We start from the raw sequence: 13,547 nt of genomic DNA on the forward strand, positions 1-13,547 counted from the left end.
ACAATCGGGATGGTGTTTTCAAGCAGTGTTACTTTCCCACCAGACATCAAGTTTTGCATTTAGCCCAAAATGTTGTTCTGATCTGACAGCGTAACTTTCTTCCACGTTTGTTGTGTCTCCCAGGTGGCGTGGCACAATTCAAATGGGACTTTTTATGGCTGTCTTTGAACAAATGGCTTTCTTCTCGTCACGCTTCGATAAAGTCAGATTTGCGCAGTGTGCGACTAATAGTTGTCCTATGGACAGAATCCCCACTTTGGCTGTGGATCTCCAGCGTGACCATGGGCATCTTGGCTCCATCTCTGATCAGTGCTCTACTTGTTTGGGCTGAAATTTTAGAGGGGCAGCCGCGGTAAGCGGTGTAGTGGTATGAAGCTCCCTCCATTTCAATATGATTGATCGAACAATGCTCTGCCAGAGGTTTAAGCTTGTGAAATCTTTTCCTACCCTTATCCTGCTTTAAATTTCTCCACAACCTTATTCTGGACCTGCCTGGTGTGTTCATTGGTCTTCATGACGCTGTTTGTCCCCCAGTATGCTTGGATCTGTGAGACCATCACACTACAGGTGTAACAATTTTAAATACCGGATCAATTTCGCTCCCATTCGTGATTGCGTCCCATATATATATATATATATATATATATATATATATATACAAAATTAAAACAAATAAAATTTTATATTCCTCGCCTGAAATGTGACAAAAGGTCAAAAAGTTGAAGGAGGGCCAAATATTTTCGCAAGCGACTGTACTTTCGACACCATTTGTATTCGGCAGATTTAACCTGGCCTGCGGCCTGGCAGTTTTTTCCCTGTAGAGAGCAACTTTAGGTCGAATGTTGTAGTTTGAATGTGACTCCCTCTTCACCTTCGGTGCATATGTTGCCTCTTAAGAGACATGAAACTGTTGAATCCCCGGAACAATAACGGCTTTTCATTGACCTCACAGGTTCTGCTTGTTGGCCTCCTACGCCTATTATTCATTCATACAATGTGCCTAACTACCCCAACAGTTTGGCTTTTGGTTTCAGCAAAGATTAATTTGTACATCCATACTTGACATTAAATTTTATATATATATATATATATATATATATATATATATATATATATATATATATATATTTTTTTTTTTTTTTTTACAATGATTACTTTTCTATTCGAGGCAGGATCTAAGCCCTATCTGTGCTTGCTGTTTCAATGGCTGGGCACTGTTCTCAATCAAACACTGAACATCTGGATCACATCTCTCCAGTCACCCCCGAGCTGTAGCCGGGCTCGACACTCCAACGAAAAATCTGGGCAAAACATGACGTTAGGGGCCACTAACTTCACACGATCAGTCCAAGCGCCAAACGGCCAAATTTCACATCCTATTTGCATACAACTGAAGAGTGCTTTTAAACAGTGGCCTGTTCCCAAATACTGGAGAACAATAGAATTTGGTTCGAGCCTTGTCTTGACTGACACAGTTAACATAAGTCACGAATGTACCGGTATTTGAAGCCAGCATGGATTTACACCTCATTCAGGATTAAAAAAAAATCTCTTATTTTACAATAGCTGAAAAATGTATTTAACCATTTGGAAGGGTGAAAAGACGCCCATGTTTTAATCAGGGCTGTACACTCAACTTTCACTTTGCAGAGCTCCTCCACCTGCCTGGTGCCTTCGGTCTACGGAACAGAAGCTCCTGGAGGTGCCGTGGCCTAAGCGGGGCCTCAGAGGGGATCGAATCTTTTCTGTTGCCGGTCCTTCCCTCTGGAATGACCTTCCGTTAAATGTGAGGCAAGGCCCCAATCTATTTTTAAAACTCATATGAAGACACATCCTTATTCTTTTGACCCAATAAAAGACTGACTTGGGTCCATTTTTTTACGGTATCTACTCTATATGAGTTAGGATCATCCATTGATTTTTTGTAATTGAACGTTTTCACTTTTTTCTTGTTGTCTAAAGTGCTTTGTTATAGCTGCATCTGTTCTGACATCTGCTACGGCAATAAAAACGTACTTTGATACTTGATACTTCTACAATCGTATCAAACTATAATATTCTCACAATGGGTTAGAAAGAATAATTCATGAACCCTCACTGCGGCAGGAATCTTATTGAGTAGTCGACTGCAATAGACTGACTGCTCGCTAATCCCACCACACTTTGAGAACCCAATCTCATGCCACCTCACTTATCTCAATTGGCTGCCTCTTTCCGACACTTTAATCACCTGCTTTTTTTTTCAACATTGTTAAAGCTGGCTTGGTGCTTTCCGTCTGCCCACACATCATTTTGCATTGTGAGGACGCCCCGCTAAGGCCGCTGGGGTCATAAACGTGTACCAGGGGCGCGGAATTTTCCTGTAGCAATGACCTGAGTCTTGCACACCAAAGGGCACTTGGAGAATTGTTGTGTCTGTCAAGCACACAGCCTAAAAGTTTATTTTTTATGCTGGATACTGGTGTGAATATCCTGCATGGAGGAACTAGAAATGCATACAGTGAAGCGAGCCCCCCACCCCCATCACATGGGAGTTTAAAACAACTGATTCTCCCCAGCTGTTGTCATGACCTAATCACACACACCGTGATGGTCATTCAATCACCGGGTATGATAATGTCTCTTTTTTTTTTTCCTCGCACACTTACTCCCAACTGTTTGTCTTATTATGGATGACAAATGTGGATGGAGTCAATGTTTATCTACAAGCCAATCCCTTACTGTAGAATAGGTTGTGTCATGTGGTTTTGAATGAATTCACAGTACTGAAGTGTTCCAGGTTCATCTGATGGGGGCGGGTTCTCACTAATACTTGGGGAAAAAAGTGACAATTGTCTGTGCTTAAAATGTACATCTTATAAAGAAAGTACATACATAGTTTGGGTGGCTGGTGTAATAATTGAATTTTTGCTGGCAAACATGTAGCAAAGTAATATTTGGAAAAGTGTTTGAAAAGTTTGCAAAACAACATCGTTGAGGGATTGAAATGAGACGAATGACTGGTAGATTTTTTTTTTCTAGACAGCCATGAGGTCAAAATAAGATATAATCGAAAAAATTGTGAAGTAAAAAAGGGACATTTCTTAAACACTATTAAGATTAACCTACAGCCTGGCATTCAACTCAATGAAATGTCACAAAAGGTGTGATGAAACTGGGCAACACAAAACCGACTGGAGAGAACAGCATTGTGTTTTTCTTTTGTGTAAAAATTAACAGCCTGAAAAAACAATGAAAAATAAGTTTGCATGTTTCATCTGAATTCTTGGATGATTTGATTGCGCTGTCTAGCGTTTATCTGTCTGCAATTACTAGAGGAGTCACTCATTATGATCGGTGTAGCGTATACATATAGATTATCGCACAGTACAGATAAACACATATGACGCAGATTTTTTTCTTTTTTGCGTGATTAATGACAAAACGGAGCAAAACAATTTTTTCCAAACCCAAAGTGACATTAATTTACAGACAATAGATTAGTGGTTAGGAAAATTACTTGAAAATTGCAAACCATCAAGCATTGACAAAAAACAGATACCAATATACATGGACTCCGACTGAAATCTTTGGTCAAATATACGGTTGTTTAAAATCTTAAGTGTTTGTGATTTGAGGTCAAAGAAATTGTGACTGAAAACGTATACTTTGTGGTTTACTTACTCTCTCTCCTTCTCAGTAAGTCGATCAGTGATGGTGTCTTTGATGGAGGAGCGTGAACCCTTGTGGATGACTGGATACCTAAGTGGGATCTGCAGGAAGCACGAGATCATCAGAACCAAGTGTGCCGTGTACCCCAGGGCAACTGCCACACTTCCGTCATCCTTTGCTGCAGGGGGGGAGAAAAAAAAAGATAATCCAATACAGTGTTAAACTGAGATGCTATGATTGAAAAGTGCCCAATATGCAATGTATTTATATATTTTTTATATTTCACGATACACTTGGGGGCTGAGGCTCCTGCAAAATCTCGTTGTAACAAGTGTGCAATGACAATAAAGTATTTTTGACGCCGATAGTCAAAAATATTAGAATGTCCATCGAGTGAATAACATCAACCAAGAAGGACATTACTTTTGCCCCCCCCCAACATTAATATTGAAAACATTGCCTGAGCAGAACATGCAGTTACTTGCAGATATGTGCTTAAGATGGGAAAATGTTTGCATGAGTACAATTACTAAGTGAATATGATATTTTAATATATCTAATACTGCAAATTTCTAATATTTAGAAAGAGTATTTCATCAAATAAGGGTGTCAGTGGAGTGGCAGCATTTATATAGATTATTAGATCAATACTAGACCAGATAAAAGTGAACCATTCCACCACATTAGAAAAAATATATACGGTAATCATAAAATGTGCTCAGAAACATCTGTAACTCGAATTGCATTAGAAAAAGTGCAAACGTCAACAAATGACAAATAAGCTTTATTTGGCTCAGAAAACAATTTGCATACCTTGTTTCGTAATCTCAAAATAAATTGCTTTGCTTTCAATAAGCCGCGCACACACAAAAAAAAAGAGGCTCATTTGAGTGCTCTTTGGCGATGGGAAACAAGTAGATCAATATCGGGTCAGCTCAGAGGCAATTAGCCACGGGCAAACCTTAAGGGTGCAACAAGAGACCGATTGACCTTGTCAAGCTAAGTTGACAAAGAAAGCTTGGTTGAACGTTAGGAAGTGATGTGCCTTCATGCAGAATCACTTTGCTGGCGAGCAGGATTAAGGGCTCCGAATGACCCCGACCCTGGGTTCTAACGTGGAACATCCACCCCCGTAGGCCAGTAGAAACTAGCTAACAATTCTGGACTTAATGTGGCTCCCTGGGGGTAGACCTCACACATTTTAGAAGAGGGGTCATGAGGTAAAAATGGAATTGAATGCATCTTAATAAATGTCTGCATGTGGCAACAAAGGAATATGTCTCAAGTGAGGAAGGACATATTACATTTGTGTAAGATAAAATTCCATGGGAGCCACAAACTCTTTGGAAATCTAAAATGGATATCAATGTTTATTTTTTTTTTACTTTTTCTTGTCAGTTCTGAAGTAGACAATTGGTGAACCAGGTCGAAGCGATATGTCAGCCCACCCACCATATTGTACGTGGCTTTATATTAGCCATAAATTCGGCGAATAATATTGTAAAACTGAGCTCGGATAACACCACACAATCAAAAGCAATAATTCCTGTGAGTTTTTGATTGAGGATACATCTCCATGGAAGAAGCATCTTCACAATTTGTTTCACTTTGCCACAACCAGTACGGCTGCGGCGTCGACGTACTCAAGATGGTGTCTCTGTATGTGCAATGTAAATGTTGTCCATGATAATACTGGCTTGCGGTTGACGCAAAAGGCGGCAATTCAAGATGGCATCGGCAGTGCTATGCAAACATACAGTATAGAGCAAAGTGAGTGTTTTCTGTGGGGTATTAATTGCCAGCCCCATGTATTACATGTGCCGTCCCTAAAGCTGGGCTCTGGTGACGGGTCTGCCTGTGCAGTTAGCCTCTCTTCCACAGTGTCATGCATGGAGGCATTTTTTTGTCGGGCAGTATATGAATAAGGACGGAGGGACAATGAAGGAAAGGTGCCCAGGTCGCTGACAGAGGACAGATCGGCAAAATAAGGTAAGTAATAAGTGTCCATCTCCGCTAATGGCTGTGTGAATTTGAGAAAAGTGTCTCTGCCATTGCTTGCTCTATATTTCCAAACAGGTTACGAGTAACTATTCCATGTGTACAGGTATTTGCCGTCTCAACCAATTCAGTCACCCAGTTGATGATAAGTGACATTGACGGACAAGAGTAGTGTTTGTATTTTGCTTCTTTTTTTTTTTTTTTTTTTAACGCATACTGGCTTGTGAGCCTGTACACGGATGCCAAAGAGTCATTTTTATTGGTACATGGTCACACATTCAGTCGACCCCCTTCACCGTATTTGGTTCAGATGGTGTCAAAGACGTGTGGCCTACAGTTAGGTTAGCACGGTGCTGGGAGTGCCGCGGTCTGAGGTTTCACGAGTGCTGCTGGCACTGGGGAGCTACGCTCCATTGAGGTGAAGCAGAGCGTGAGCCCTTCACTTCGGAAACTGTGCAGCAGGGCAATATTCCAATATGATCATGACTGCAAACACACCTCCAAGATGACCACTCTTTTGCAAAAGAAACTGAGGTTAAAAGGTGACTGGCCAACTATGTGATGTCATCATAGGGGAAGAAAAGGGGATTCCGGTAGTGAACCCGATGCCCAAGAGTGTTAAGGGCATTGTTGGAGAATAATGGTAGCCAAACAACATATTGACACTTTGCCCCCAAATTTCATATCATCGCTAAGGAGTGTACTCCACACCCCCTCCCATACATTTGCCGTATTGAGCTATTTTTATAGGACTGTAGAATTACATTTATAGTAGCTGTTTGCTAGCTACTGAACCATTGGAAGCAATGTGTCAACAATTTTGTCCCATCAAGTGATACAAAAAACATATTTTGAAACATTGGAGGTGCAATCTCACTTTTGTGAGATATTGTACTGTAAAGCCAAAGGTATTTGACTACGCCTACAAGAAGGGAAAATGGAAGAAAAATTGTTGTTTTCCCCTTTGCGGACATGACCGCTTCCACTCTTCTGCTAAGACAAGATGTTGGAGTGCGACTTTGTGGGAATTTTATCCATTCATCCAGAAGAACATTTGTGAGATGCTGGACCAGAGCTGTGGGCCAGATGGCTCATAATCTCTGTTGTAGTTGATCCAAAAAGATTTGAAGGCTTGGTTGAGATCAGGGCTCTCAGTTCTTCCACACCAAACTCATCCGAGCATGCCTTGACGGATCTTGCTTTGTGCACTGGTGCACAGCTTTTCACAAGCAGCACTCAATACGCAGATAAATATCCAATTAATTTCCACTTACGAAAGAGGCTTGGGTTGGATTTGAAAGGGGAAAAAAAAACGAAAAAGAACCCCCCCGCCCAGAATTTTACTGTACACTGTTGTATTGTTAAAAATATATATATCGTATTTTCCGTACTATAAGTCACACCCAAAAGCATAACATTTTCTCAAAAGTCGACAGTGCGCCTTATAATCTGATGTGTCTTATATATGGATCAATATTCCGATTTTTTGGGACCTAGTATTTTAAATGTCCTGTAAAGCGCTTTGTTACAGCTGCAGCGGTTGGGAAAGCTCTGCAGAAATAAAACTGTATTATATTGTATTCCTTTAGTGTAGCTCTATCTAGTGGATACATACCGCAACCACAGCCATTATTGTAACTTCTATTCTATGCGCTATAATGCAGTACACTCTATGTATGAAAACAGTTTTAATTCACTGACGGTGCACCTTATAATCCGAACCACCGTATTGTGCAGAAAATATGGTATCTCATATACCAGACACTTTGGGCAACAAAAATTTAAATTGGGTTTAAATATGAATATAGCCTTACACTAATTTGGAAAAGTGTAAAAATTATGCAATTAAGAATTAGATTTCTTCTTTTAGGTACAGTATTATAATTTCTATCAGCGTTTGGGTTTTTAGCATTGCTTTCCTCATTTAGTTTTTTGGGGTTTTTTTGTGTTCGGCCAACAATTTTCATTTCGCTAAATCCCTACTGACTAAACCAGCAGACGAACGCTTGTGTGAACAGTCTGCAGTGTGAACAATCTTGACGTAAATTCCGATTTCTGCTCTTCGACAATTATTGCCGTGCCCCACATCAAATTTATATTATTACAAATAGTCATATTTGTAGGGTTGCAGATGTTTCTTGTGATAGAACTTTAATAGTTTATATGTTTGTCAACCCTAAACTTGCAACACTGCAGTGAAGACGCGGTGTTTGTAACCTTGTCCCTAGCTTGGTCTGTAACGCACACTCCTGCCAGCTGTAGCTCAGTGAGTAGACCGACGACTAAGAATGCATAGCATACGCCCCTTCGAGTTTCCCCTGGTAAAATACAATTAAACATATTAAAACTCCAGATCAACAGCTCGACTTTTTTTCCCCCCGACGTAATTTAAACATGAATGCTTATTGGGAAAGTCATTCGAACTCGCTACATATTGAATAATGTGGCTTCTCCACAATATAGCTACATTAAAGGCAGCGTGGTCGCCAAGATAAAATATTTGTTCAGCATGCCGTGCTGCAGCTCATCCAAGTAAAACCATGAAACACATGCTGGTAGACAATAAATTACCTTGAAAGTCTTCAGAATTTGGCAGCTTTACACCGCAGATAACATAATCTGACGGATTTGCCTGTGGAATTAAAATAAAAATGAGAAACAGGCATGTGGTATTTCAAGTATTAAAATAATGACCAAAAGAGAATTTCCCTAACACTGTGGGTATGGGGACAATAAAAAATGTCACAGTAGTTGAAAACAAAATGTCAGGGGTAACATGTAACAATGCGAGCAGTTTCTTTCTATTCTTTACTGTGACAATTTGTGACAACAATGGCTTTGCACTCACCACATCAATGGGATAAATGTAGGAAAGCTCAGAAAGAAGCTGGCGGCAGCGGAAGGTGAGCTGGGCATTGAACTTCAGGAACTGCTCTCTGGGGAGATAACATCCAACACAGGGAACACAATGAGGAAGAGGTGAGGATGCATTTGCTTGATTTGGCCGGTAATTTAAAAAAAAAAAATGGATCGAGCTACGCTAAAGGAAATACGATACAATACAACACAGCTTTATTTATAGAGCTTTCACAACCGCTGCAGCTGGAACAAAATTGCAAACATATTGATAACGTAACACGCTGACAAAGCAAAGGCCAACTTCACAATTAAAGCAAACCAAAGAATAAATTGACACCAACGCAAGAACCTTTAGCTTTTATTTTGAAGGTGGCGTGATGGTGATCTGGACATTACATTTCATCTTGCCTTGTTATAGTTTAAATTGTCATTACAGAGTTGCTACCAACATCAACAGCCCATTTTATGCGGTACCGGTATATTTTTCTGACTAACATCACATTTTGAATTGGTTTTATTTGCTGTATGGATATTTTCTGGTTTGAAATAACACAAAGTATATCCAATTTATACACCTTTTTATTGCCCCCCCCTCCCCTGCACCACCCCCTACATTCTGACACTAAATCATATCTGTTATTGTCTGAAATCTAAAAAGATCGTGACATCTTATCATTCACCTTCTTTCGAACGTGCGCCTGCTTTGCTGAGTCAAAAGAGGAGACAGATTAGAGTGTAATGGTTTGATCTGAAATCGCTCAAACTGCCTTATCTAATCATTTAAACCGAGATGCGTGCCCTTCACAAATCTCTGTCCACGAACGCGCAAGTGTGTTTTCCATGTACATGCTTGTAAAGTCTGCTCTTTTAAGCCACCAGCAGAGAGTTTGTTCAAAACCTGGTGACACACTTTGGGGGAAACAAAAAAAAAAAAAAAAGATAACTTTTGTTTCTCAACAGCAACCATTCAAAATAGTTTGTCTAATCCGTCACCTCCTTCAAAAAAAAGTTAAACATTTATTTATTTGTGTTAATTATGGTTAAAAAAAATAAGAAAATGTGAGTTCCATGTAAAACTGACATATTTTGGACACGCATATTTTCTGCAGTGTAGAACAATACACCCAATGAATCCCACTGTGATATTGTGAGAATAATCCATAATGGCATATTTATTTGGAAATAAAACACACTGGCAAGAAGAGACTGGGGGCTCCATGCCTCGTGTGTAATTTCCTTTGCAAATATTTTACAGCCATTTAAATTTGACAATAAATTATATTTGAATAACATTATGTAGTGTAGATCCAAGAAATTGATATTAGGCAGATGTACTTGTGTTGATGTTAATTTCATGTTTTCTGGCCTTGAGAAGTCTCTGGTTCACAATCCGTGACTGCCTGGTACTTCTCAGATGAACAAAACTGGATCCAGAGTAGACAGCCGCTGCACATTCAGTAAACCCTGAGGCCAATTCAAACAACCTAATACTTAATACTCCAAATTGAGAACAAATATGAAGTACAAAATGCATAGTGCAGGCTGTAGTCACAGGCGCTAAGCAACACATTGTGCCACATCTTTTAGTAGTATGCATTACAAAGTGTCTTCGGTGCTGTGGGGGGTGATTAAAGATCCACACATACCTCTTGGCCGTACATTCCTTATGCAGCATAGTTAAGGATTCTCTCTCCTCCTTCAGACTTTCATGTTGAGCAGAATACAATTCCCCTAAAAGACAACAAGGAGAGGGGGGTGGGGGGGCTTCTGTTAATGGGTACCGGTACATGTTGCGTTCCGTCTTGCTGCATCCGAACAACCAGGCTAGTGCATAATTGGTTGCAACGTTAAGTTGTACTTGTGACCAAATCATTTTGTTGAGTGGAACAAAAATCATTTCCATCTGATGACACGGAAACCAGACGATACCCAATTTGCAAATAGAAAAATCTGACCCGCAGCAAGCACATACACTGGAGAGAAAGTAGAATCCAACAGAAAGCCTTTATTGCCATTGTATACAACAAAAATGTAGTTTTTTTTGTAAATATAATCCAAACAATGAAGTCTTTATAAAAAAATGAATATTATGTAATATAACATGCAAATCAGTGTACAAATTGGGCCTGTGATACAGGCCGCCTCTAAATACCAGTATAACTATGATGTTTAATTGCGTAAATCAATCAAAATACCACAAACTATGACCCCAAAACACTGATATGATTTCAAACATTACTGTAGCGTTGCATCTTTTCGTTCAGGCGCTTTGGGAGAAGCTGTAAATTATGCGAGGACTTTAAGGCTAGAGGAACGTGGTGACGCGCTGCTGCTCTTGCTGCTCCTTCACAATGATGAGGAGCGTTTTAGAAGTCTCTATGGTAGCGTCAATGGCTTGGCAAAGTTTTCGGCATCATACCTTATAAAGATTGTGTGCTACAGCCTTTTTTTTCTTTTTGCTTTGCTTCATTATCTGAAACCAATTCACTCTCACGAGCCCACACTTCCCTCTCCTCAGTCATATCTTCCAACTCTTCCGGAGGATATCCAAGGCGTTCCCAGGCCAGACGGGAGACACAGTCTCACTAGTATGTCCTGGTTCATGCCCGGGGCCAGTGGGACATGCCCGAAAAACCTCACCTGGGAGGCGTACAGCAGGCTTCCTAGGCAGATGCCCTCATCTGGCTTCCCTCAATGTGGAGAAGTAGCGGCTCGACTCTGAGTCCCTCGCGGATGACCGAGCCTGTCACCCTCCCAGAGGTGGTGAGCCCATGCGAAGGGGAACCCATGTTGCTTTTTGAGCAGACTCTGGCCGGGCCTCATGGGTGCAGGCCAGGCCACCAGGCGCTCGCCAGCGAGCCCCACCTCCAGGCTTGGCTCCATAGGGGGGCTCCGGTGACCCGTGTCCGGGCAAGAGAGAACCTGTTCCAAATTTGTCACTCATCATCCGCGGTCTCTGAGCCGTGCTTTGTCTGGTCCCTTGCCTAGGACCTGTTTGCCATGGGTGAGCCTGCCAGGGGCCTAAAGCCACAAACAACTTAGCTCCTAGAATTATTGGGACAGGCAAATCCCTCCACCAGAGTAAGGTGATGAAATATAATATCCTGTTGGGTAAAAAAAAAAAAAAGTTTTATATGCCCAAAGACAGCTGGAACAGGCTCCAGCATGCCCGCGACCCACAAGAGGATAAGAGTGTCAGATAATGAATAGATGGATGTTTATCTTTTTAATTATTCTTACTTATTTCCTTATTTCATATGTTAATAAAATCTTGACCTAGTCTCTAGCGTCTTTATTTTTCACTTGCTTTTAAACTGGCAGTTTGGAAAAAAAAATTCACTTCAAATACACAGCGGTACTGCAACTTTTCTCATTGGGTGCCTTATGTCGATATGTTTGTTTTATTTTAACTGTGTAAAGGTCGAGTTTATCATACAAACTGTGGGGAGGAACAATAATTACACAATATATCCGAAATGCATATGCATGAAGGAGTGTACCGATGGCTTTGATTTTGTTCCTTCTTCTGATTTTCTCTGGTAATTTATATTTTACAAAGTGGCTTGAGCAAGGCACACTCACATAAGACAAAAGGATTGAATTGCCTTGTGTGAGGATGCTCTGTTCTGGAAGCAGTTCAGGTGAGATCTAAGGACAGTTAACTGCAAAGCAATAAACTTGTGCAGAAGACTTATCCATGACACTGCAATAGTTGCACGGTTCAAACTTCAAGTAGCAAAATGCAATGCAAAAATTAAATCCTGCATATTACAAATGCAATGATGATCGTTTGAATAAGCGGGTCATCTCATTGCTCATGCAAGTGAGCTAAGAGTACTTCACATGGCTCTAACCTTGAGCAATACTATTCTAAAGCAGAAACAGACTTTGACCAGAAAACTCGCACCCAGAGCCATTCTGCTCAGCATTGAGCTCAAACTCCCGCAGGAACAGAGGTGGGGGCGAGAAAAAAAAATAAAAGCAGTTCTTCTTCAAAGAGACACAGATCAGACAGGTCATATCTCTTATTGCATTGTTGCTTTCATGTAATTCCCAGCACTGCCAATCTCTTCTTCCATCTCGTCACCAACTTTACTGGCACAGAAAGATAAAATACAGCAATATGCGTGCAGTACACGAATTGGATATGTTTCATTTTGTATTTTAAAAAATTACCCACAATTGAAGATCCATAGTTTACCGTGGATATATAATGAAAAAAGGCTGCGCCAGCTGCTGTTGAAATGATCATCATGGCAATAAATCAATCAGGATGCGCACTAAAATCTCTTGACTAAAACAACCTCAGGTCCCACGGTTCTTGGCTGGATTTCACAGTATGACAAACTCCAGTGCAGTGTTGTGCAATGTGGCCTGAACTCTGCGACCTTTACAATAGGCAAGGTGTAGTGAGGTACATGCTGCCGACTTTCACATGGACGCACAAGCTATGTGCCCATCGTTCTTCTATGCAAGTTTTAATAAATGGATGCTTTAACATGATAATAGTCATTCTTATTGGAACACCGCGTCGACCTCACAGTGCAGAGGTTCCATTCCAGCACCGGCCTCCCTGTGTGGAGTTTGCATGTTCTCCCCGGGCCTGTGTGGGTTTCCTCCGGGTAGTCCAGTTTCCTCCCACATTCCAAAAACAAGCATGGCAGGCTGATTGAACACTCTAAATTGTCCCTAGGTGTGAGTGTGGGCACGGATAGTTGTTTGTCTCTGTGTGCCCTGCGATTGCCTGGCAACCAGTTCAGGGTGTCCCCCGCCTACTGCCTGACCACAGTTGGGATAGGCTCCAGCACGCCCGTGACCTTTGTGAGGATAAAGCAGATCAAAAAATGGATGGATGGATGGATTGTTGGAACACATAATTTAAAGTATGTTTCCTGTAAAAGAAAGCAAGTCCGTTGAATTTACAGAATACATGCACATCATGGCGTCATGGTCAACACGGTACCGCCTCTGCCTCAATTTGAGCCAGGAAAAAGGCCTGTAACTGCAGAAAGTGGCCATAAATAATGCTTGAATGTCTT

General features: G+C 41.0%; 2 protein-coding genes across 2 annotated transcripts in view; one reads left to right on the forward strand and one right to left on the reverse strand.

The window, feature by feature from the left end:
• thap12a (THAP domain containing 12a) overlaps window positions 1-13,547 on the forward strand; it is a 252,958-nt gene that overhangs the window by 142,964 nt on the left and 96,447 nt on the right. The gene's annotated exons all lie outside the window — the stretch shown is intronic.
• uvrag (UV radiation resistance associated gene) overlaps window positions 1-13,547 on the reverse strand; it is a 53,137-nt gene that overhangs the window by 21,278 nt on the left and 18,312 nt on the right. The window contains exons 9-12 of the mRNA XM_052047827.1: window positions 10,155-10,239; window positions 8,498-8,585; window positions 8,221-8,281; window positions 3,664-3,829 (exon numbers count right to left, since the gene is read on the reverse strand). Coding sequence (XP_051903787.1) covers window positions 3,664-3,829; window positions 8,221-8,281; window positions 8,498-8,585; window positions 10,155-10,239 — 400 coding nt within the window. The remainder of the gene's footprint in view (window positions 1-3,663; window positions 3,830-8,220; window positions 8,282-8,497; window positions 8,586-10,154; window positions 10,240-13,547) is intronic.

The sequence above is a fragment of the Hippocampus zosterae genome, chromosome 16 (assembly GCF_025434085.1).
Source record: "Hippocampus zosterae strain Florida chromosome 16, ASM2543408v3, whole genome shotgun sequence".
In the NCBI taxonomy this organism is placed as follows: Eukaryota; Metazoa; Chordata; class Actinopteri; order Syngnathiformes; family Syngnathidae; genus Hippocampus; species Hippocampus zosterae.